This window comes from Panthera pardus, unplaced genomic scaffold (assembly GCF_024362965.1).
Source record: "Panthera pardus isolate Hobbes unplaced genomic scaffold, ASM2436296v1 HiC_scaffold_8, whole genome shotgun sequence".
Lineage (NCBI taxonomy): Eukaryota > Metazoa > Chordata > Mammalia > Carnivora > Felidae > Panthera > Panthera pardus.
The window spans coordinates 159,757,554-159,783,541 of NW_026527013.1; the positions used below are offsets into that span (position 1 = coordinate 159,757,554).

Genomic DNA, 25,988 nt, shown 5'->3' on the forward strand with positions numbered 1-25,988 from the left:
GGCTTAAATTAGCTTGAAAGTTGTTGACTCTGATATTAATAAGAGATACAATCAGCGACTTTGCCAAATTCCCAAATTCCTCACCACTGATATTGCATGATTGGATTTTATTTGGCGGGGAGGAGGGGATTTGTTCATAGAGAAAACCAAATTTTAATCCTTTCATGGTAATGAACACTTAGAGAATTAACAACCCAGGTTGATAGTTGGAGAGCTGGGCGGGCTGAATAAGAAAGAGTAGTTATGTACCGAGTGCTAACTGTGTATCAGGCACTGTCCTAGGTGATAAGGGATTCACAGGATCCTCAGGACAACCCTATGAGGTACACACTTGTGTTAGTCCTCTTTAATAGGTAAGGGGATTGAGGCACAAGGTCTGACTACAGTAGGTGGGCGGAAATGAGATTTGTGCCCAGATGGTCTGACTTCCGAATGGCTGCTGTGTGTATCGTGTGCTTCTGGCCCTCTGCGGGTGGGTCCTTGAGTCAGACACTCCTGGGCTCTCATCCTCTCTCAGCCTCTTACGGGGCTTGGTCCATGTGTGCCTGAATAGAATATGACCCAAATAGAGGGCGGTCCCCCATTTTTTCAACAAGATGATTAAGAGAGCCTTTTAACTAACTTGCGTGAAAAAGCTCTTAGTACTGTAAGTGAATGTGTGTGTAATATTTATGTAATTATTATGTGTTCTTAAAATTACATACATAAATAATGTAGGAAGCTTATTTTCCACTCTCAGTTTGTGGGTATAATTTTGTTCTGATTTCTTCATATGCAGTATCATTTGGTATCAGTGTCTGTGTCCTAACTTTGCGAGTCATCCAATACCTTTTTGCAGAACAAATCACCATCACCTCTAAGTTATTTGTACCCAGGAATTTCTGTACATCTAATGTTGTCACTGGCATATTTTTCTAAGCTCCAAGTGCCCATTAGCATACTGCTAGGACACGCTTCTTTTTAGTGGTCTTGTGTGTGTATATCTATGATTTCCACATTAAGACTTATTTTATTCATCTTGCCTAGAGGGTTTACTTATAACTACACCAGTATTTGTAATTGTGAGGTCATAACTCCCCCCAAAATAATAAATTTAAGTCTTAGCTTCATTCTCTATAAAATGAGACTAATCAAAACTTAAAAATTTAACAAAAAAACCTTTTTTTTAATGTTTGTTTATTTTTGAGAGAGAGAGAGAGAGAGACAGAGTGTGAGCAGGGGAGGGGACAGAGAGAGGGGGAGACGCAGAATCCGAAGCAGGCTCTGGGCCCTGACCTGTCAGCACAGAGCCTAGTGCGGGTCTCAAACTCACAGACCGTGAGATCATGACCTGAGCTGAAGTTAGACGCTTAACCCGACTGCGCCACCTGGGCGCGCCCCCCCCCCCCAAAATTTTTGGTTTAATGATATGGGTATAAATACACTGCTTCCTAGGTGCCAAGCATTGTTTTAATGCTATAGAAATGCTAATTAATCTCCTCCTCAAAACAAATCTGTGAAGTGGATAGTGTTATTTTCATTTTAGAGAAGAGAAGCCTGAGGCACAGGGTGGTTGAGTAAAGTGCCCAGGCTGGCAAAGGGCCAGAGAAATGCAGGCAGCTTGGCTCCGGGATCAGTCCTCCTAATCCTCATGCTGCTTTCTGTCCTTCTGCTGTCTTGCTGTGTCTCAGGAGGTGTTAGCCATATGAGCCTCTTTTCTAAGTATCAGTGACCAGCATCCTTTCCATTTTGGTCTGGTCCCGAGCCACTGTGCAGACACCAGGACCCCTGCCTCCAGGAGTATGGGTCTCTGGTGAGTTTCTCCGTTTCCTGGAATGTTCCTTCATTCATTGGCTCTAGCACAGAGAGTGGAGGAATACCATGTCTTTAACAGCACATAAAAGTGCTGCTTTAATCCTGTGTTTTAATTTGGTCTTTGTTGTTTATGACTCACAAACTTGTAATAAAGCTTGAGATGGTGATACTTTTTTCTCTGAATAAATGTACTGGTATTTATTGCAAGTACCTGTCTTACAACAATGAGCTGATCGACCGTGGTGGTCTAAGTGAATTTCGTATATTGAATTCCAAAGGCTTTTAAGTTTAATTAATGTTCCATTTCATATGAATTAAAATTTGCTAAACAAAATTGTTTATTTAAAAAAAAATACCTTAAAGACGCCGTTCCTTATAGCTTTTTCTGAAGCAAAACTCATTCAGTACTGAGCCCTCCAAGTCACAGATGGTCCAGGAAATGATAAAGGTAAAAAATAAATTGGAGAAAGTTTGCAGGAGAGGTCACATATTTTAATTTTAGGGCTTATAACGTAAAAAGAGTGAACACAAAGTTCCCTTTGCTCAGAGTTTCACTAAGTATGGAAATGACTTAAATGAACACCCGTGGGCTTATTCTAATATGCCTTAGAGAAAATGTGTATTTGAACTCACACTTTTAATATAAAATTTTGATTCTAAATACAATTATAAGGATGCAGGAAAATACTAAAAGACATGTAGGATATTGCGGTGCCCCAAAAATCTGATGCTGCACATGCTTGAAAGTTGGCAAAGGAAACTGGGTGATGTGTCAATTATTTAATATCCTAATGGAGCATGGGACAAGGGCATCCTCAGGGGTGGTGGCAAACCGGAGTCTGCTTCGGATTTGTGTGTGTGTGTGTGTGTGCACGCACACGTGCATAGTATAAGAGTTCTGAAGGTGGATGCACAGAGGTTTTATAAGCTGTTTTGTTGTTGTCTGTTTTGTTTCTGTTTGTTGTTTGTTAAGAGTTGAGCCTCTGCAACCAGATGGGAGTTTCAGTTCTAAGTTCTGCCATTGATTAACTATGGGATGCTTACACTGTGTTAAATTCATTTCTCTTGCCTATTTACCTGAGGCAGTTCTAAATACTAATTTCTAAAACATCTTGTGTGAATTATAAACAAATCAAACACAAGTACTTGTCAAAGTGAGTAGCCTATAGAGCTTAGAACGCTGTATCTTTAAATACTTCCCTACACAGAAATAACGCAAGATCTGCTTTAGAAAAAGACTTCCCACCATTATATTTTATAACATGTGTCTGAAGAAAGTTTTTAAAAAGCAGCATATTTTCTTTTGGGTGAGTGCATCATCCTTTTTCCCATGGAAGAATTGAACTTCGTATCTGGGAACCCATTCCTATCATAGATTGCTAAGGCGTACCTCTTGAAGATGAAAAATTCAAAACGATAATTGGAATTGAAATGAATAGAAATCACAGTGTAGACTGAAATGCAGCAGTGGCTGCCATCAACAGACTGCTTTTATCTGAGTTTTAATTCCTCTAGTATTTAAGTTTCTTGAAAAAAATAAAGTAACCTTTTAATTTTTCTGATTGAAATAAGAGACCTTTTGTTGTGAACAATTAAGCTGATGATGTCCGTTTGCAAATTAATTGTAGGATGAAGAGATGTTCAAAGGAATTTTTAGAAAGGCAAGTCTGCTCTACTGTTTAGAACAGGAAGATCTGTCAGCTAATGGTGTTTCCTATGTGACTTTTTCTGAATGTGTGATTATTTAGAATTAAATTGTGAGACTGGACATTTTTGTAGCACTGATGTCCTCGGGATCCGTGCGCCAAAATTGCGTTTCAGAGCAGAGCTCATCACGTTATACAGGCAAAAACAAAAGCCAGAATCAAAACCATGCACTTCTACGGTTAATCAGCACGAGGCCCAGTTTTGTACTCTAAAGAAAAATGTCAGTGTTGTGTTCATCTGTTCTGTGGGAGAACCCCGAGTGTACCTACTGGAGAAGGAAATATTTCAGTAAACACTACCACTTGTCTGACAGCTAGCTGGTTTTAATTTTAGAATAAGACTTTACATTTACATAGTAATTTCACAGTACAAAAAAAATATATATATATATGCATATTATGCATTTCATAACTTGGAAGTTATTCAGTATTAATTACTTTAAAGCCAAGATTTTCTCTTTTCCTCCACTGAAATAAAATGTGCTCAATATGTATTACTAAATTAAAATTTAAGAATCCTAACGGGGCTCCCGGGTGGCTCAGTCGGTTAAGCATCTGACTTTGGCTCAGGTCATGATCTCGCAGTTCCGGAGTTCCAGCTTCGGGTTGGGCTCTGTGCTGACGGCTTGGAGCCTGAAGTCGGCTTCGGATTCCATGTTTCCTTCTCTCTCTGCCCCTCCCCTGCTCACGCTCTGTCTCCCTCCCTCTCAAAAAAAAAAAAAAAACATTAAAAAAAATGTTTTTAATCCTAAAAAGAAATACCTGCGGTGTGGGTATTTGTCATGATATTTATCAGTATGACGCCAATAAATGTTACATACATGTGACCATCTTAGAAGCTCCAACAGACTTTAATTTTTCTCATTAAAATGGGTTTCAGTTTAATAGCATAAGCCAACCACCAGTTTATGCTTTTTCTGCAGAGGGCCATGCGGTAAATAGTTTAGGCTTTGTGAGTGATTAACAAGTCTCTGCAGCAGCTACTTGGCTCTGTCTTTGTAGATCAAGACCGTATGTAAACAAACGAGCCTGCCTGTATTACAACAAAACCGTGTGTGGGCCCTAAAATTTCAATTTTATATCCTTTTCCCATGTAATTTATTATTATTCCTTTTATGCATTTTCACCTCCTTAAAGTTGTGAGAACTGTTTTCAGCTCTCAGACCCCACAAAAACAGATGGCAGCAGGCCAGCGAAGGCCCCTAACCTGATTTGTAAACCCCTGATCAGAGGCTGGGAGCCGTCGTCTGTGCCCTCGTTGACTTCATTCTTAGATGCTTCTACCTGCTAGGCCTCTCTGCCTTTTGTGAATCTGCAGTGGATCTTCCAAGTAACTTCTTCCTGTGGATGCTCAAGTATTCTGTCTGGAGTAAACTGGACCACAATCCCTTACCTTTGCCGTAATAGCCTAGGCCAGGTTGAAAGAAAGTCACTCTGACCCTCTTAGACTTCTTTCTGTCTCTCTGCGTGTTTCATAAATTCTTTCCAGATGCTGACGTCCGGTGGCTTATCTCCTTTGTCTACGCCTTAATTTTCTAATTATTCTTTGTAACATGAACACAAACTAAACAAAACCTTCAAGTCATTGTCTGTCTAATGGAGAGCTTAGAAGAATGTTTGTTTCCCAAGATCCTTGTCCTAAGCAACAATGGAACGTGGTTGTTAGGGTTGGAGCTGTTAATTTATTTTTGTTGGGTTTTTGTTGTTGTTGTTTAAATGTAACCTAATTCATTATAAAGAAATTTTATTTATAAATGACCAGACAACCCTAGTATTATTTCTCATGTTTATTAGTGGTTAATTAGCACATATTCACGTATGTTTTTAGTCCTTTATTTCTATAAACTATGTATATCTACTTGTCAGATGTGATTATTGAGAGAAAATAATAGTACAAAAAAAGCTCTTAAAAACAGAAAGAGACATTAGATAAAAGTTATAAACCCATTTTATTACCTGAGAGTGGCTTCTGGTAAACCTAATCATAAAATAAGTAAGTTAAAATAGTTCTGGGGCATCTGGGTGGCTCAGTCAGTTAAGTGTCCGACTTCGACTCAGGTCATAATCTCATGGTTTGTGAGTTTGAGCCCCGCGCCGGGCTCTGTGCTGAGAGCTCAGAGCCTGCTTCAGATTCTGTGTCTCCTTCTCTCTGCCCCTACACCACTTGTGCTCTGTCTCTGTCAAACATAAATAAATGTAAAAAGAAAAAAAATTTTTTAATAGTTCATCATCACCTCCCAAACAGCTTTGTTTATCCCATTCGCTTTCCCAGCTACCAATGGCACATGAATAATTATTTTCCTACTGATTGGTTGTTTTGCCTTATCTTTCCAATGGAGGATGAAATCCCTTATATTAAAGAAGCATGATATCCGTTGCAAATAGCCCAGAATTTTTCTAGATGAAAATATATAAATTTTTACCAGTAAAAATGGTAAAATCTGACCTTATTGATATTGAAGGTTGTTTTAAACTGTACAATCTTTAGAAAATAAATTTACTGTTTTTCTTAACAGGTTCTGGGTTGAATGATGGACAGTGGCATGAAGTTCGTTTCCTAGCCAAGGAAAATTTTGCTGTTCTCACCATTGATGGAGATGAGGCCTCAGCAGTTCGAACTAACAGTCCTCTTCAAGTTAAAACCGGCGAGAAGTACTTTTTTGGAGGTAAGACCGCCATTTTTTATTGGTTAACAAATACGCTGTTAAAGTTTCAGTGAAGTTTGATTATGAAGTATTTATAGTTGATTCAGTAGACTCAGCAGATCTCAGGAAGAAGACCAAACTCTTATTCCGTGAGCTGAAACGCGAGTGGCAAATTTATGCTTCTTCATGATAAAGGTATTCATATGATGTCATGATGTCACCATATTCTTCTAGTTTAATTCGAATATTCAAACTGTAAAGCATGAGATTCTGAGTCCATTCATTCTCATAATACTATCTTCAAGAATCAGGTCCTTGGGTTATGTATTAGTCGCCTATTACCGTGTAATTACTTACTCCAAAACTTAGTGCCTTAAAACAACATTGTCTCACAATTACTCTAGATCATGAATTCAGGAATAGTTTAGCAGGCTGATTTTGACTCAAAGTCCCTCATGAGGTTATTATACCCAAGCGCCTGTCTGTGACTGCATCATTTCAAGCCCTGACTGGGTTCGAGAGTATGTTTCCAGGAAGGTGCACTCACTACGGTGACAGTTGGTGCTGGTTGTTGTCTGGGGCACCTTGGTTCTTCTCCACCTGTCTCTGATTTTGGGGGGCTGGTCTTCCTCAAGCCAAGAGAGGAGGGGAAAGCCAGGAAAAAAGAGAGAAAGTTTCCAAGATGGAAGCTGAAGTTTTTTTCTAAGCTCGTCTTGGAAGTGACATGCCATCACTTCTGTTATACACAGTTTGTTAGAAGTGAATCGTTCGATCCAGCCTACCCTTAAAGGTAGGGGGTGACATGAGGAGACGTGTAATGAGAACATCTTAGAGGCTGCTGACCGCAGGTTGACTTATAGGAAAGCCATCTTATTACACATATCTTGGCTCTTAAGCAATGAAAAAATTAGTAAAAAAGAAGGTTCTCTTAAAACAGTCAATCCTAATATATGTGAAAAAGTGTTGCATGGGCCTGGGAATATTTTTTTAATTTGAAAAATGTATTCTGACAGATTTTTTTAATCATTAATGAAATGTGGGGACATCTTTTTATTAAAATGTTAGGTGTTTTGTTTAAATCAATATATCTTTCACTACATTATTGTCTCCTCATCCTAAATCACTCAGTATGAGATCTGAAAAATTGCTTTCTTAGAAGAGGCTTGGTTAAACTTTAAAAAACATAGGTGTACATATATCTGCCTCTGAAAATATATTTATTAATCGCATGTATTTATTTAAATACTTGTATATCACTATATTTATATATATTTCTATTATTAGAATAAGCCTATTTGAGAGCACTTATCTTGTATATCTTATTCCTTGTTGTATCCTCTAAGGCCTTAGAAAAATTCCTGGCATTTAGATGACCAATAAATATGAATGAATTGGTAAATGTAGAAAAATAAGCAAGGCAAGCACTCTACTTCCAGTTGTTTAAAAGAAGAAATAGAAGGGGCACCTGGTTGGCTCAGTTTGTTAAGCATCCGACTTTGGCTCAGGTCATGATCAGGTCATGATCAGGTTTGTGAGTTTGAGCCCCACATCGGGCTCTGTGCTGACAGCTCAGAGCCTGGAGCCTGCTTCGGATTCTGTCTCCCTCTCTCTTTGCCCCACCCTCACTCACACTCTGTCTGTCTCTCTCAAAAATAAATAAACATTAAAAAATAAGAAAAGAAAAGAAAAAATAGAAGCCCACAGAGCTCTACTGACCTGCCACTGTGTGTGTGGTCAGCAAGGGAACTCCAGACCTCGGACTCCTGTAGCAGGGTGTTTCTCCCTATACATCATGATACAATGAAGGGTGACAAGTCAGAGACAAAAGACCTGAGCTAGAGCTCTCTTTCTTGAATATTCCATTGTGTTCACTGGAAGTTCAAACTACGTCTTCAAAAAGGCTCTCAATAAATATTTGATGAATGGGTGAAAGTCAGACATGATGTTTTATGAGGGAATAAACTAGGGCTTACTGATGTGCAAAAAAGCAGCCCAACACCCCAACTGGTTTTCCTGCAAAAACATATTTAATTTGATGGGCTTTTGGCCAACAGTTTCCATTGCTGACATAGAAAATGGATCACAGTAGTCAGTTGGAAAGCTATTGATAATCCCTACCCATCCAAATGACAGTGGAATATCTTTGGCCATGGATGAGCATGCTGAAAGCCTAAGTTCAGAGCAGAGTTTTGATCTCTTTCCATCTAGATGGGAAACTTAAGAGCTGTAACCAACAATTTTAAGGTACAATGTTTATGAGCTATGAGGGCTTTATAGTATGCTGTTTCCTATTGCTTTACAGATTTTTGTTTTCAACTCCAGTGGTCAGGAGCACTCCCTCTTGGGCCTTTGGTCTGCCACTGGGAAATGCTATTAGCAAATGATCATGACACATCTTTGATTGTATCTTCATTAGCTCAATCCTTGAAGTATGTGAGAAGCACCAGAGGAACTCGTTACATTTCTGAATTCTCGGCCCCCTCTCCTAGAACTCAATGCAGAATGCTGGGGGGGAAAAAAAAGAATTCTCAGCTTCAACTTTTTTCTCATTTCCACAAATGATCTTGAGGAACAGAATTAGAGATCAACCTTAGCCAATTCGCGTGCACATCTTTCAAATTCTTCTGAAAGACAACATCAGTCACTGGAAAGTGAGATAAGTGAGAATTCGCTACTCTTGCATAGCCACCATAGAACAGTAACAGGAAGTCACAGGCCACAGTTTGGTGCCCATACAGACATGTATCGAATGAGCATTTTTATTAGCAAGCTGGAACAACGAACGCAGTTAATGCCAACTCTTCTGTGAGTTCAGTGAAGTCCTAGCTCTCTGACTTGCTATACCTTGAAAAAAAAATGTTCTCTCTGGGCAACTTTAGCAGTATTCTAGAAGCAGGATTCAGCTACACCCAGCCAGTGGCAAGCAATAGAAAGGCTCCTAAGTTGATGGCTGGCACAGGATCGTTAAGCAATCCAGACTCCAGAACCGTCCCCAAGGCTTCAGGTCACAGGTGCCCTTGTCTTATGCCATCTTCACACAGGCTATAGGTGTCTGTGAAAGATGGCTTGTCAAGCTTCATAAATTTAACATCTTTAATTTCACCACTGAGATATCTTTCCTAACATTTATCTAACATTTATACTGATTAACAAAGCACTAATTTCACCAAAGAAAACCCAATTTGGCATTTAGTAAGTTGATGAGAGGAATAGGTAGGAGAAATCCTAAAGTAGCTGTCTCTGGAATGGCTGCAGCCTGTCTGATAGAATGTTCATGACCGCCTCTGGCATGTGGCTTTCAGATTAGAATGATAGCTACTTCTGGATTGTAATTCACACACACACACACACACACACACACACACACACACACACACACACCTTCCTATTGTCTGTGATGAAAAATTTTAAATTAGTTGTTAATATCATAATGAAAACATCTCAAATGTTAGTGTAGTGGAAGGGTCTAAAATATGAGCTTTGAAACATACATATCTGGTTTGGGATTGTGGTTTCACTTAGTTGAAAGATCATTTTAATAATTTATCTTACTTCTTCATCCATTAAAAGGCCATAGAATAACCTGTTAAACCCAGGGTCTGTCTCCAGGAGATGCTAAATGCTGACTCCCTTTCTAATCCATCTGGAGTCTTTATTTAACTCATTCAAGGACAGCCCCTTCCAAGGAGGATTTGAGACTTGAGACCACGTGCTCATCTAAAGGCTCTGACCAACTTCTGCACTAATCAAAGCATTCCTTCCTCCTTGGGAAAAAACAAATTGTTTTCCTCGGAGGTGAAAGCCCTAAATAAAGGCTGGCTGGCCTCATCACTCAGTTACAGGCTCCTAAACATGTACACACTTTGTTTCCTTTGAAGTAAGGCCCTGGTCATGTAGCTTCTATTTTTTACTGCTGTTTCCTACCAGCGTGGAGCTTTATCTCTCCATGCCTGTGCCTTGCTAATCCCAGAGAACGTCTTAGTTCTCCTCTGTAACACTCGTGATCAGATGTTTAAACACCAAGAATTCTTTTGCCTTGTTCTTTCTTGGGAATAAACAGAAAAAGAAACAGATTATTCATTTGGGATGTTTCCTCAGCAGGAGTTATTTTGGTCACTTTAATTTTTTTTTCTCTACCACCCAACTGGAATTACTTTTGATAACACTTCATTAATTTTAATAGTCAAAGGAAATGTATTTATTGACTGCTTACCTGGTAATAGGCTTTGTGACACAGGTCAGAGCCCATGGTCATAAGAGATATAGAAGGATTTGTAAATTTCTAAATGTTCTCAGGGTTGGTATTTTTTTTTATTATTATTAGTATTATCCTGTTGCTTTCATTTGAAAGGAAAAGGAGCTGTGGGCTGACGAGAGAAGAGGTAAGAAAGTTCCAGAGCCAATCTTTCTGGAAGGGGGTGACTGCTCTCAATGACTTTCCTTGCAAACATACTTTGATGGTTTCATTTATATTTTTTGTCATAGAACTGGGATCCAAGCTCATTCATTTATATCCAAAGAGATTACAGAGCCCCTAACATAACCCACGTATTATGCTAGATGTTGGCCATATGCCATAACCAAAAAGAAGACGAATCTGCACCCTCGTGGGATTGAGTTTTTGCTTTCACAGCAACATGTGTCTGACCTTTATAAAGTTGTCATCTTATATTGTTTGCATGATTCTCTTACTAATGTTATAGCTGCTCTGATCTCCGTGTAGGGAAACCTGTTTCGCACTTAAGACCTTTCAGCCAGTTGGATGAGGCTCACATTATCAAAGTTATTTACATTTACTTAAAGCTGGTTGATAATAGACATTAACCACATTTGCAAAATGCCTCCACAGCAACACCTAGAGTCGTGTTTGACTGAATACCTGGGTATTATAGCCTATCCAAGTTGACACATAAAATTACCCATTACAGGGTTTTCTATATCCTGGATTCAAGACATCAAATAAAATGATAACCAAGTGTCTGGTTTAATGTACAGATAAGGGAAAACCAGAAACTGCCTTTTATAGTTTTCCAGTTATAATTTCCAAGTCTTCTACATGCTTAGTTTTCTACTTTGTTTCATTTCATACTTTCTCAGGTTACCTCTTTTATTCCCTCTCTTTGCAACACATTAACTGAGACAAAATTGATAAATGCTAAAACCCGCCTATTTTAAGTGTACAATTCAGTGAGTTTCTGTAAATGTATACAGCAGTGCAGCCATCGCTAAATACTTTGTCAAATATTTAGACAAAATTTCTGACACAGAGTAGGTTCTCAATGTCTGTTTATTCACGGAATAAATTAATCAATAGTCCCGTAAGTATGCATTTGCTACTTATATGCACAAGGGACTAGAGGACTTTTCATCCCCACATGGGCTGTCAGCTTCTGCCATATGTCCCACACTCTCAAAAAATTTAGGTCGGGGATACTGATTGTGCTCACATAGAATGGCCATTATCGTGTTTGGTATTCTGCTATCATATTTGGCAGTTATAACCCTTCAGGGTCTGGAAGAGAAAATAATTTGTATCTGATCAAATGCAATTTTTTTTAATCTAAGCGTACTTACATGTATGACTAATACGTAGTACAGCCAGGACTTAAATAATTTCACTTAGTGAATATTTACTAAAACCTGGCATTATTACCCATACTGGAGCAGTGCACAAGTTAGAAAAAAGTACGTGCTCTGAAAAGGTTACATTCCAGTCAAGATAACACATTGGTAAAATGAGTGTATTTTGGAGACAGTAAGTGAGGGGAGGGATGGGACGTCCGTAGGAGAGGGGTGTTGAGTATTGTCACCTGACATAAGCTGGCCAGAGGCAGCCTCAATCCAGAAGCTGGCCTCTGGACCAAGAGCTCAAGGGGGTGAGGAGATACGGGAGGAGAGCGTCCCTGGGAGAGAGAAAAGTAAGTGCAAGTGTGTGTCCAGGTGGTGAGGGAGTGGAGTGCTTGAGGAAGGGAGGCCAGCATGGCTTTAGGAATGTGAGCCCTCAGAGGCTGGGTTGTGAGGGGTCTGTTACACTCAGTGAAATGGGAAGGCATGTGAGGATTGGACCAGGGGAGTGGGGTGATCTAATTGACATTTCTTGGGATGCCGTTTTCAGAAAACAGCATAATCGAATGAGGGAGCACAGTGGAGACTATGGTAATAATCCAGATAAAGACAGGTAGAGACTGGGTGATAGCAGCGGAGGGGATGGGAAATGAAAATTCTGAATCCGTCCTTGGAGGTCAAGCCAACAGGACTTTCCCACAGGTGGGATATATACACGCAGAAGAGTCAAGGATAACACCGGTGTGCCTGACAGAAAGTCTGTCCCACACATCCGTCCTCCTTCCCCTTCTACTCAGTGGGGTCCGCTTGGCAGTGTTTCCCTAAGAATCAGTTCTGACATGTGCATCCTACAGTACTGAATGTGTTTGTCTGTGCAGTGACCTGTCATCCCTCCTCCAAGATCAGCCATGACCTCCCCCCTCACTTTCCCGTGTGCCTGCATTCTCTTTCTCCTGGGTTGCCTGGATGGGATCTGACTCGGTTCCCAAATCTCTCCGGTCTTTGCCAGATGCTCTTTTGCTATATCACCTTCAGGATTTAACAAGGGTCAAGAATCTATTGATTTAAAATCAGCTCTTGTGGGGTGCCTGGGTGGCTCAGTCTGTTAAGCATCCGACTTCGATTCAGGGCATGATCTCACAGTTCTTGGGTTAGAGCCCCGTGTCGGGCTCCGTGCTGACAGCTCAGAGCCTGGAGCCTGCTTTGGATTCTGTGTCTCCCTCTTTCTCTGCACAACACCCCCTTCTCAAAAAAGAAAAAAAAAACATTAAAAATAAAATAAAATCAGTTCTTATAAACTGAAATTCCAATCTGTCTCTTATTGGAGGGAGCACAGTGCCGCTCGGAAACAGACAAGCAGAGGACAAGGCTAACTAAGCACCTGCTATAAAATAAATGGCCTTTAAAAATATTAGTTCATGTGCAATCTCTTAGTGGATGTACTGTCAGCTTGAAAGTATGGTCTGAGCATAATCTTCTCCTGCTTTTTGTCCCATCCATGGCCCAACTACACTGAGGTTGGAGGGGTTAGCAGATAGGCTATTTATTGTCTTTTTACAAATAAAATGAAAGCTCACTATCATCCACATTTACACAGTGCTGAACATGATTTATTGTTGGAAGACTTGAGTTCCCCATCTTTTGTGGAATATGCATCCCTTTGAAATACAAATTCAATATTATAAATGGCAGGAGTCAACTTTTTATGATCAACTAACAGTTTATTAAATCTCAGAATGAGAAATGAGGAAATCATAACTTAGAACCTCTGAGATTCCTGTAAATTGTTAATAGTTTCTTTGATTTGGATTGACTAGCATTATATATATAATAATTGGAATTCATTTTTTCTTTAATTGCTTCCAAACCCATGAATTAACTTTTGTATAAAAAACATATGTGTGTATATATTTTTTCTTCCTTTTGTGCTTTTACTGTTTCACCCTGGATCAATATTACAATATTATTATATTACGTAAAGCATTATATTGTTTTTCTCCTTTCAGCTTTAGAGAGTTGACCCATCCTTGAATGTAGTGAGTTAACCTAGAAACTTTCTCAATTATGAATTTCTTAAAAAGGACTTGATTGTACAAAAACAACTACTTACCTATGTAAGTCTTTAGATCACTATTTGCTATTCTATGCAAATTCACCCCCCCACTTAAAAAAAAAAAGTACATTTTTAAGCCTCTCTTTCCATCATGAGGACATTAATAAGGAGAGACACATTTCTTTTTCAATCTAATTCCCAAAGTACTTTTGGTTGTTTTAGTTTGTTTTCCAATTATATGCATAAAAGAAAGGGGCAGAGAAGAGGAAGGGAATTGCGCAATGAAATTGAATATATTAACTTCATCAGAAACTGTTTCCCTGTAGGAGATAAGAAAGTATTCATTATGTAGCCCCAAATTCCTAAGACCTTTATATGTCTCCTAGAAATAAAATTTGTTTAGAGCTGGGATTCGGTCTAATTAGAGTTATTGTGATAGTCTATACGCCTTCACTTTTTTTCTGGCTCTGTGAATGGCTTGCACTGGGAATATTCAGATTTAAGACAGAATTGTAAGTAGTTTTCCAAATAACAAAAATCATGGAATTATAAAAACTCTTTGACTTTCAAGAATTGTTTTAGCCCTGAGGCTGTTTATCACTGGTACTTTCTGCTTTCTTCTTATATTAATTTTGCTACTGATTAAAATCAGTAGACTTAAAGAACGTAATGTTCTGACTGTGGAAATAATATAGATAGCTCTACAGGTATGTAAATTAAATATGATTTTTTCTGTGTGTATTTTTGAGAAAGTATTTTCCATATCTAAAATGCTCCTAAGTTGAAAATAAAAACAGCTAAATTTTAAAACAGTGGTGTCTATCTGGTGCAAATATGTGATATGTATCAAGTTATTACTTGAGGATTGTAAATGTTTCTACAGATTATCTTAATCATTGATTTTATAATGTTTTTATCAAAAAAACCCAGAAAAAACAAAAGAAACCCATATATATATATATATATATATATATATACACACACCCATATATATACCCATATGTATATATTATTATTTTTTTTTCATGACTAATGTGTCTGGTACTCTAAGAAGCAGAGATTAAGATGGAGTTAGCCATTTGAAAGACTTAACCAGGCAAAATGCCTCTGACGGATACAAGGGTTAAAGAAGAAGAGAAGGTCTGACACCTGAGGGGGGAGAGAGGAAAAGGGGGATCGAGTCAGGAAGAGCCCCCAAGTGCTGGTAGTGTTGGCTATGATCCCTCGCAAAATTGCCTATTAGCATCTATCATTAAATGGAAATGCCTGGACCTTGGTCCTCTTACCAAAGTGAGTAGTTGTTTAGAGCAGTCTGGCCTCAGCAGAAGGGCATCTCTAGACTCTAATTATACCAGCCAACACTGATCCTCAAACAGGAAGGGAGATGTGACAAGCATCCCTCCTTGGCCACCACAAGCATAAGTGAAAACAAAAGATAGTTCTAGAAAGTTCTTTCATAGTATTCCTTTACAAACCAGAGAAAAGTGTGCTTGTTTGTTTTGGTATAGTTGGTATTTCCATTTACAGAAATAATTCCTTATGGCCAAACAGAGGAAATGATTGCAGGGTACTTATTTTTAAAAACTGCTGAAAATTCAAATAATGATTTTGCTATATATGCAGGAAGAAAACCAAAAATGGAAGCCAATGGCCTGTGATTGTGCTGGTCTATCATTGTTTATTTTGTTCGCCTACCTTCTCATGTATAAGAGGCTTCTAGGGTGTTTTGGGTTTTTGTTGGTTTGTTTGTTTTGGTTTTAATGCAGTGTTGTGCTGCATCCTTAAGTAAAAGTTTGATTTGGTAGGTTTGAGGTTGGACCCAGAAATGTGCATTTTAACCAAGTATTTCGATGAATTCCTTTTCTTTTTTTAACTACTTTGTTGAGATATAATTCACACACCATAAAATTCACCATTTAAAGTATACAATTTAGTGGTTTTTTTTGTGTATTCTCAGAATTATGTAACTATAACCACACTCTAATTTTTGGTCATTTTCATGACCCCGAGCAGAAACTCGTTAGGAGCAACTCTGCATCCTCCTACAGTATCCCCCAGCCATAGGCAACCACTACTCTATTTCTGTGTGTAGATTTGCCAATTCTAGGCATTTTATAAATGGAACCACGTATGAGATTGTCTTTCACGATTGGCTTCTTTCATGTAGCATGATGTTTTCAAGGTTTATTCAATTTTAGCATGTATCACCACTTTATTCCTACTTACGTGTGAATATAGTTCCATTGTATGGGTATACTACATTTTTCAATCCATTCATCAGTCGATGGACCTTGGGTTGTTTCCACTCTTTGGCTATTATGAATAAGGCTGCTATGAACACTTGTGTACAAGTTTCTGCATGTATGTATGTTTTTCTTACTCTTGAGTATGTAACTGGGAGTGAAATTGTCAAGTCTTATGGTAATTCTATTTTGTGAACCTGCTAAAATCTTTCCCGAGTTACCTCAGTGTCTGTAGTTTTCTCTCCACACTTAAAGAGCACTAATTTAACTAAAGATTTGGGGATCCGAATGCAGGAAGCAAAAGAGCTATTTCTTCTATCCCAACAATGAAAATTCTAGATTCCACAAATGGAAGCAAGGATTAGAAAGAAAAATAATATGAGACATGAGAAAATAATAAAAGACTGAGTAAAGATTTGAGACTAGCGTCAGTAAGTGGAAAGTTAGAAATACAAAACATTGGAAGGAAACAAAGATTTTTTTTCTATCTAGATAGGAACAATCTCTAAAGTTGAAAAAAATTCTCTTGTAAGGTGGTAGAGAAAATAGTAGGATGAACAAAGTGGATCTTAGTGAGATTTATTTATAAAAACAAAGCAGCTTTAAACATAACTGAATCAGAAGGAAGAACTTTTACAGGTATCATAGAAGAGATGTGGCTCAAGTTAAATTACCTAAATGCGAAACAAGAAACACCAGGCGGAGGGAATGGGAGAGAAATAATAAAATTTGTCAGGATCTATTTTTAAAAGTGCAAATGGATAAAATAAAAATCTTTTGACATAACACTTGTATTTAATTATATATTGTTTTTAAAGTTGCTAATACACACACACACACACACACACACACACACACATATATTTTAATTTAACAGAAATTTATTTTTGCCTAGTGTTAGATAGAGTTTGCTTTCTGGAATAGAATGTCCACAAATGTGGATAAGTTTAGTAAAAGAAGGCTTCTTGTTGCGTGAAGAATTTCATCATTGTTAGTCAGTCATTCTTTTAAAAACCAGATAGTGGGAAGAATTGGCAGTGTGTAGCACCATCAGTGTGCAAAATATCCATTTTCACCCGTCTTCCCATACATGGAACATTTTTATGTTTCCTCAAGGGGGACCAATCCAAAATCTCATTCGTTATTGCATCCAGCTCCAGCCCACATCTCTGAACGGTGTGTAGACCTCTACGTTAGGGCAACGTTTGATTCCTTCTGGTCTCACGAGGTATAAATTAAAGACCTGATAACTGTACTGCCCACTTCCCCCACGGAAAATAAAGGTATAAGAAACCTAGCTTTTACTAGTCCACAGTAGTTTTTAAATCTTGTTAGTCGGGAAGAGCAAGGGACCCCTTTCCCAGTGCCCTCCGTGACCCTAGGTTTCACTCTCTGAGAGATCCCTCCTTGGCCATCATTCTGCATGGCCATCTGAAGAGGGCGTTCAGGTTGCGCCCTTCTCGTGGGCTGCCTGCTCTCGTATGCTGATAGAGACGTGGACTCCTAGAGACTGCTTTGCTCACTGAGTGGGCTCAGCTTGTTGCGGGCCATGCTTCTGGTCTCCTTGGCAACATGATTCCTCGGAGACATGTGGTCTTCTAATTTGTTTCTTTAAGGTGGTTCTCTGTGCAAGAAACCACATCTAAACATCTGTTCTTGATGTAGCTGTAAGCCTGGTGCCTCCGTGCTTTTCCTTACCTCTGTGTCCCTCCACTTCCCAGCGGAGGTGTATCACTTCTCACTTGGAGAGAATTTGCTGATCTCTCCTTTTCCAAATCTCTCCACCCTGTCAACTCAGTGCCTCCTCTGAACCTTGAGGCTTTGAGACCAAATCGCCCTTGATTGGATGACAATAGCATAAATCTGATAATTGCCATAAAACTGTTTTCCATTGTCTGGTAAACAACTTCTGTTGTTTTGTGCTTATCTTATTTCATTTATTTATTATCCATAGTTATGTAGTACATGACAGGGTTCTGCTGGACATCATATATTTGCATCAAATATGGATCAAATTCTAATATAGCAAGTCCTAATCAATTAGAAGACTATTTCTTGTACTTCTTTATTTTCTTTTCTCTCTCTCTCTCTCTCTCTTTTTTTGTTTGTTTTTGTTTTTTTCCAGCTGAACTCTGACCTGAGGATAATAAAAGATATTTTGGACTATAGCTTTACTCCCTTCTAAGGATACCTCAGGGCGGCTATGGCTTTTATTTATTGTACTTTAGGATACAGTTTCTTTGTTATTTTTGTTTTTGTTTTTGCTTCAAGCTCATAAATTGGGGATTCTCCCTCAATTCAGATTGCCAACATAAGCAGAGAGCACCTGCCATTTTAAAGTGTTTACTTTTATCTCAGCCTGCAGGCTGGTTCGTCCTGGACTGAGTTCATCTCTCTCTTGAAGACTGCTGAACACAGCAAGAAGGAGCCAAAGCATATCAGCATTTGAGTATTTCCTCATATCTCTTCTAATATTGAAAGTCTCAGTTGACCTCTGCTTTGCCTTCCAAGGAATAGCAGTTGACAATAGGACCAAATATTTTGCCACAAATAGCAAAGGTCCCAGCTTTCCAAAAACTGTCATAGCCCAGGCTTCGGGGCCGGGCGCCTACTCGAAGCACTTCCATAAAATTATGCTCTGTCGTGCATAGCACCCTATTTTTAAATATAATACCAAATATGGTATTAGTTGGATTAGCTTCAGCTCTGGGTGACCGAGACTGTGATTAACAAGATAGAGATGTATTTGTTTTTTCCATAAAAGAAGATAGAAGGTAAACTCTTAGGCGGCTGCAGTGTTCCATGGAGTTAGAAAGCCAGGCTTCTTTCTGTCTTTTGGCCTCACCGTTCTCAACAGTTAGTATTCTCCTTGTGGTTCTAAATGGCAGTTTAAGCTCCAGATATCCAGTTTTTAGGCAGAAGCAGAGAAGGTGATAAGAGGGGCTGGGCTCTTTCCATGAGGCCACTCTCTGAAGTCCATACTATGTATGAAACACATCAGTGGCTCAAACTTACATGTTCACAAAAGGGAGATTGGGTAACCAAGTGCCCAGCTAAATGTCTATATCTCCATGCAAGAGGGGGAAAATTAATATTTGAGGGTAATTAGCAGTCTCTGTAACAACTCCTTTATTTTATATTAAATGCTTGATATTATCTTTGAATTTAATTATAGTCTGTGCACCCAATTTTACTTAATAAAGTGACATCCAATATTATTATTCGCTCCCTGGGCAAATTTTGAAAATCTGTGTATGGTTGTTTAATCTAAAGATATTGAGTTTGGGAAATACATTTAAGTGGATTCATTTCTTTTCCAAGTTTTCAATTATCCATCATTCTAGCCTGAAGCTTTTTATAACAAATAATTTAGAGTAGTGAAATTAAATAGTTTTTAAAAAGCAATAGAATATTCTCTAATCATGTATTTATATCGCTGTCATTCCCAGTCATATTTCTATTCCCCATAAGAAACCTAATTCAATAAACGTCTTGCTTAAATTCAGAGAGAGTTATATGACCATTCCTCAAAACACTAGACATCATTGAAATTCATGTTGGTTGTTATCTAGGAACTCTTTTCTTTAGCTCAGAGAGTAAATGATTGTACATTTGTTGGCTCATAGATGGTAGAAATTTGATCGCGGTTGCTTAGTCTGGACACACGGACACTAAGAGGCCAGGTAAACGTACCTTTGAATTTAGGAAACTGCCCATACCTTAAAATACGTGAGGGGGTATCATATGGACAACCACACCTTAAGCTCCAGGAGAACAGGAACCATCCTTCATTTTGCTCATCCCAGCTTACCAGAATCCTTCCCAGTGCCTAACATGCCGAAGGTGCCCGTTACATATCTGCTCGGTGAATTCTGAAGGGTGATTAACCGTACCGTTCAAAATTTGTCCTATTAGAATTCCTTACATTATTTTACGCTAGAAGGCAATTGCATATACATCGAAGCCTCCTTTTGGCATTCTTATTATTAAAAAAAGTATACGATACACCATGCTGTACCTTGGATTTTTATCTCTTACTGTGGCATTCAAGTGTAATATGTAGGAAGGCATAATCTTTCCCTAGACATCAACTCTAAAGGTGAAAGCTGTACTCTACAACACTTTAGGTTTTCCTTAATAAACATCGCTACTTTTCCCTTATGTGAATTTTATTAAATCTTTCTAAACTTATTTTTCATGTCTGAAGATTATATTGTCCCTCGGAAAGGTTCGTTTCCTAATGTGTAATTTGTTTTTCAAAGAAAAATATATTTTAAGCTACCCCTCTAATATTAAACAATAAACTGTTTTCTAAAATACATATTAATTCCCTGCCATTGAACACCTAATCGGCTAAAAATAGATACACTTCACTATCGTCCTTGGGTGGATGAATACAGATCTCACATAGGGAAAATGCATTGTTACAGTTCTGTCTGTGGCTGTAGATAATGGCACAAGAGTTGGAAAGCAGCCTCCAGGTTTTTAAAACATCAGCAATTGCAAAATGGTCTTAACGAAATGAGATTTGAGTACTTAAAAATAACTAAACATAACTTACTTACAGTGGTATGAAGGGTTTATTTAATATTTCCGAATATCATATGTCTTCGTCAAACCAGACTGTCGGATTTAGTCCAGTGTGTAACATCCCGGTGTTCTGTGTCCCTCGCCAACCAGGTGAGGTGAGAGAGTAATATGTCTTGGTGGAGGAGGGAGCAACGATGAGGAAGGCTTGCGAATGTTTTGCACCACTTGCAAAGAACTTAATAGGCAAACATAGCCTCTGTTTGTTAGTGCTGTCTAAATATTGATTTGTTTTTCACCCAGTCAGGTAAGAGCAAAACTTCCCTATATTATAGTGGGAAACTTAGGCCACTTACCATATGTAGCTATAAAAGTTAGGCACAACTTTCAGCTATATTAATTGTTGAATTCACAGAGTGTGTGTGTGTGTGTGTGTGTGTGCGTGTGTGTACGGTTATTGTTTTAAATACACATAACAAAATTTATCATTTTAACCACTTTTAAGGATATAGTTCAGTGGCTTTGAGTATGCTCGCTTTGTTGTTGCATACTCATCACCCTCATCCATCTTCAGAACTTTTTCCTGTCCCCAGACTGACACTTTATAACTTCGACTCCCTAAACGCCAACTTTCCTTCCCCTTTCGCTCAGCCTCTGGGAATCACTCTGCTGCTCTTCAAATTTGGCTGCGCTGGGTACCTCGTGTACATGGGAGCATATGATACTTTTGTGTCTGGTTTATTTCACCAGGTTTCATTCATGTTTTGACATATATCAGAGTTCCATTCCTTTTTATAGCTGAATAGTATTCCCATGTTGTGGGTGTCTTACCCTTTCAGCTTATCCATTCATCTGTCTATCAGTGGAATTTGGGTTGTTTCTACCTTTCGGCTCCTGCGAATAATGCATGTACGGATGGTGTACAAATATCTATTTGAGTCCCTGCTTTCATTTCCTATGGGCATAAGCCCAGAAATAGAATTGCTAGATCATATGGTAACTCTGTTTTAATGTTTGAGGAACTTCCATATTGTTTTCATCATAGCTGCACCATTTACATTCCCATCAATAATGCTCAAGGGGTTCCTGTTCCACCATATCCTCACCAAAGTTGTTCTCTTTTTCTTTCTCTTTCTCTTTTTTTTTTTCTTTTCTTCCCCTTACAAAAGCTCTCCAAATGGGTTTAAAGTGATTTATTTTGTTGATGGAGAGCTGAAATGTGTTGAGGTAAATGTCCTCTGACACTTGGCTTTTACATTTAGCCTCTGTCCTGTTCTGCAATGACATTACTAGACAGTAAATTCTTTGGGGACAGGAAAAATGTCTGTTTGCCACTGTTTTTCAGCTTCTAATGTAGTAGATGCTTAATACATGCCGAATGGGTGACTACATGGGTAAAAGTATGTAAGAAAGCCTAAATGAATGAAGAGACCGATGAATGCATTCTAGAATTTCCATAGAAATACTTGCTAATTTTCCTTTTGTTGGTCAGACAAGCTATGGAAAACCTTCAGGAACCCTGAAGAGTCTTGCCATATTTCTTTATTTAAAAATATACACACTCACAACAATAATATTCACTGGCTTTTACTATGGTCTAGAAACTATTCTCAGCATTTTATTTAATTTATCTCATTAATCCTCATGATAGCCCTATATCAAGTGACTATGACCATTATGCCCATCTAATAAAGGTAGAAATTAAGCCTCAACGTATGTGATTTGCCTAAGGACCTTCAGCTCCTGAGAGTCAGAGTGAGGAATCTAGTTTTGTCTGACTCTAACCTCCTAACCAATATAGTGTACTGTTCATTAGAATGCCTGCATTTCGTTGGCATTTTCTTAATTGCTTTCCAGGTTAAATTGTAATCAGTGCTTTAAATGCTTCACAAAACATAACTTACATTCAAACTTAATCAAATTAAATAGATCAGATCAGAAGAAAAGGGCTGACGAGTCTGATTAGCTGTATTTTTAAGGTCTCCAAAGACATACAGAAGCTACTCCTACCTTCATTTCATAGCTGTCAGAAGTCTTCAGTGATAAATGTGCATTACATTTTCTTTTATTGACTTTGCTCATCTTATTTACAGGAATAAGGGACTTATGTATAAGCAAGTACTTAAAAATGTTTATTTTGTGATTAGTGGGGCCTTAGGAAATACTCTCTTCCTCCAAAGTTCTTTCCTCTTTGTCTCTGCAAGACTACTTGAAATTCTCAGGGCACCTGGGTGGCTCAGTCGGTTGAGCATCCGACTCTTGATTTCCGCTCAGGTCCTGATCCCAGGATGATGGGATTAAGCCCCACTTGGGGCTCTTCCCTGAGAGTGGAGCCTGCTTAGGATTCTCCCTCCCTCCCTCTGTCCCTGTCCCTCACGTGTGCACTCTTTCTAAATATAACATATATGTGAAAAAGAATACTTGAAATTCTTGTGCACTTGGGTTAGGGAATTAAAAGCAGGTGTGACAATGCAAATGCTGTCCTAAAAGGTTGATGCATTAAGCCCTTATCAGCCATAGACACCTTCACTGGAGTTTGTTGTTCAGAAAGAAAAGGATCTAGAAAGAATTAACTGTAAGAAAAATATCAGAGAGTCTAGCAGGCTTGAATAAGCTGGAGCTTATGAAAGATATCTAGAGATAATTTTTAGGGAAAAAAATAAGCATATTGGAACAAAAATAATGAGAATTGATCAGGATGAGAATGAGGTCTCATCTCAACAAACAACAGGAAAGAAGCAGGATGGGTTACTCTGCTAATTCATTCCCTCAGTGTTCTTTTCCAAGGAAAATGGATTACAAACTGGAAAAGGGAAAACAAGAACCAGAGAAAGGACACTGGAATCTACAATAGGTGAAGAAAAGAACCTCCAGTTGCCTGCAAGGAGCTCTCAGCAAAGAATACAGACCAGTGACAGAACTTCTAACTCTTCATTAGAAACACAACCCTGCATTCTGTTAATTCAGCAACTAACAGGGCTGGGAGTCGTGGCTGGCATAATTTTGTGAGTCTCCAAACCACTCAGCTTAGTGAAAATACCCAGCTACTCCAAGTCTGTAGCTACAAGGGTGGGTCTCTCAGAGATGTAAAATGACAGAGACCACCATTATTGGCCACTTATAAAGTGAGAGAGGGAAGATTCCGGAAACAATGGGTCTGTATAAACCTGGCTTTAATCGCTCTAAAAATTATCAAATTGATTATGAAACTGGTCGTTTATCAACACTTAGTAATTAATGAAGCAATCAAGTGTCTTAGAGGAAATCACTCCAGGAGTATTTTTTTTTCTTTTTCTGATAGGAGTGATAGGTTGAAAGATCAAAGGATTTTCATTGGCAGGTGATCATCATCGGAGAAGCGCCCATCCTAATACATGCGCACATCATTTGAAAATTCCCACTAAAATAAAGCCGGCCTGTGCTGTGCGCCATGGCCCTCAGCTGTCTTCAGGCAAACACGATTGAGAACTGGATGGATACTAACTTTAACTTGATTTAACAAGACCTTTGGCAAAATCTGTTGTAGCAAAATCTGGAGTTGAATTTAAAATCCTAACTGAGTTCACTAGCTCTTCCTTCAATATGCAGTTTTGACTCCAAACTAAATAGACACTGAAAGAAAAGGTGAATGTCCGTGAAACAAAGTTTCATGATTTTGACCTCTCCCCATCTTACTCCACCTTGGAAGTGGGAAGAAAAATAAAACAGAGTAAGAATGGGCTGAGCAAACTCATAGCTGGTTGGTCATCTCCCAGGGCTTGAGCACCCCAACATACACGGGGGTACACATATCGAATCCTCTTGCATGACCATGGATAACAGAGTGAATCTGAGTACTCTGGGATGAAGGCAGGTGAACGGTAAGAATCACAAAAGGCATGTTTGTGGTGTGTGTGTGTGTGTTTTAATGGAATAAGTATAGAAGTTATCCGTGAAGCTTCTCTCTCTCAGAGAGATGTCTTAAACTTTGTAAGCTTCTGGAGGTCCATTTGAAACACAGGATATGGTTGGCTCACAGCCGTGGGTGCAAGCATGCGGTCACCCGTGCCCAGGGGGAAGAGGTAAAGGAGGCAGACTCTCTCCTGTGCACTCACGGAGCTTTTGTCATAACTTCTCCGACTTCTGGACCCCGGTCTTGACATGTGATTCTTACTTAATATCTCAGATGATTTTCCTTTAGTCCCTGGCTCAGATCTTACCTTATGGCTCTAGCATCTTTTTCTGCCCTTAGGTACCTTGAACAGGTGCATTTGTGCTGTAGAAATAGTCAAGTGAGTGAGGTCGTCATGAGGCAACCCTAAGCCATTACTGCCATCCCTTTCCTATGAAATATTTTTTTTATCAAAGACTCTAATAATAACGTCAAACCAAACTTACCAGGTTTGCAGATGATCCACACCTGGGAGGAATAGCTAAGCACACAATGGCACTGTTTAGGAAAAATGGATGAGGATTTTATAATTTTTTTTAATGTTTATTCATTTTTGAGAGACAGAGACAGAGCATGAGCGGGGAAGGGGCAGAGAGAGAGGGAGATGCAGAATCCGAAGCAGGCTCCGGGCTCTGAGCTGTCAGCACAGAGCCTGATGCGGGGCTCGAACTCATGAACTGTCAGATCGTGACCTGAGCCAAAGTCGGGCACTCAACCGACTGAGCCACCCAGGCACCCCAAGGAGGAGGATTTTAAAAATCTGTGTTCAAGCTCTGGTTCTGCCACTCACTAGTGGCTCTTAATTTTCTTATAAATGAGAAAAGTGAGATTCTGTGAGTTAAGCAGACTGCACATACACCTAAGAACTGAGAAGGGACTGATGCATAATGGAGACCCAGATTTATCTGCCTAGAGGTACAACAGACTTTGGTAGCAAATCGAATGGGAGGGCCTGGTGAAGAGTGCAGGGGGAGCCAAGGATGGTGATCAGGGTTACTGGTGAACCTGTACATATCCATCAGGATGGCAAGAAGAAGATGACATTTCACATATATCAGACAGTAGGTTTCTTCCAGACATTCCTGTAGAAACATCTCCTGTATACTTCAGTAAAGAGATGATTTGGGAGTCCCAATATAACATTATAGTGGTAACAGTGCAAACCTGTGAAAATACATGAGCATGGATTGATGTGGAAATGAGGACCAATGCCCAAGCGGGACGGGACACTGACTTTAGGGAACGGACAGAGGAGGCAGAACCTCACGTGAGACTTGGAAGACGCAGGTAGAGCAGCTGGCAAAGAACTGTAGGGCTCTGAGGGCATAGGGGTCACCAAAGGAGGAGGGTCAAGAATGTGTAGAGTTTGGCAAGGGATGATCTAAAAGGCCCATCAGGATAAATAGAAAGGGGTCGGTGACTACTGACCAGCATGTGTGCTGCAGTCTTAACTCTTTGTTCATTTCAGTCCCTCTGGGATTAAACACAGCGATTCTCCAAGATTTTTTCCAGGAACATTTTCAG

The 25,988-nt window shown here is 39.0% G+C and overlaps 1 protein-coding gene across 1 annotated transcript in view; it reads left to right on the top strand.

Annotated features, from left to right (window-relative positions):
- LOC109268887 (contactin associated protein 2) overlaps positions 1-25,988 on the top strand; it is a 1,595,009-nt gene that overhangs the window by 1,038,948 nt on the left and 530,073 nt on the right. Inside the window, exon 9 of the mRNA XM_053897072.1 lies at positions 6,017-6,166. Coding sequence (XP_053753047.1) covers positions 6,017-6,166 — 150 coding nt within the window. The remainder of the gene's footprint in view (positions 1-6,016; positions 6,167-25,988) is intronic.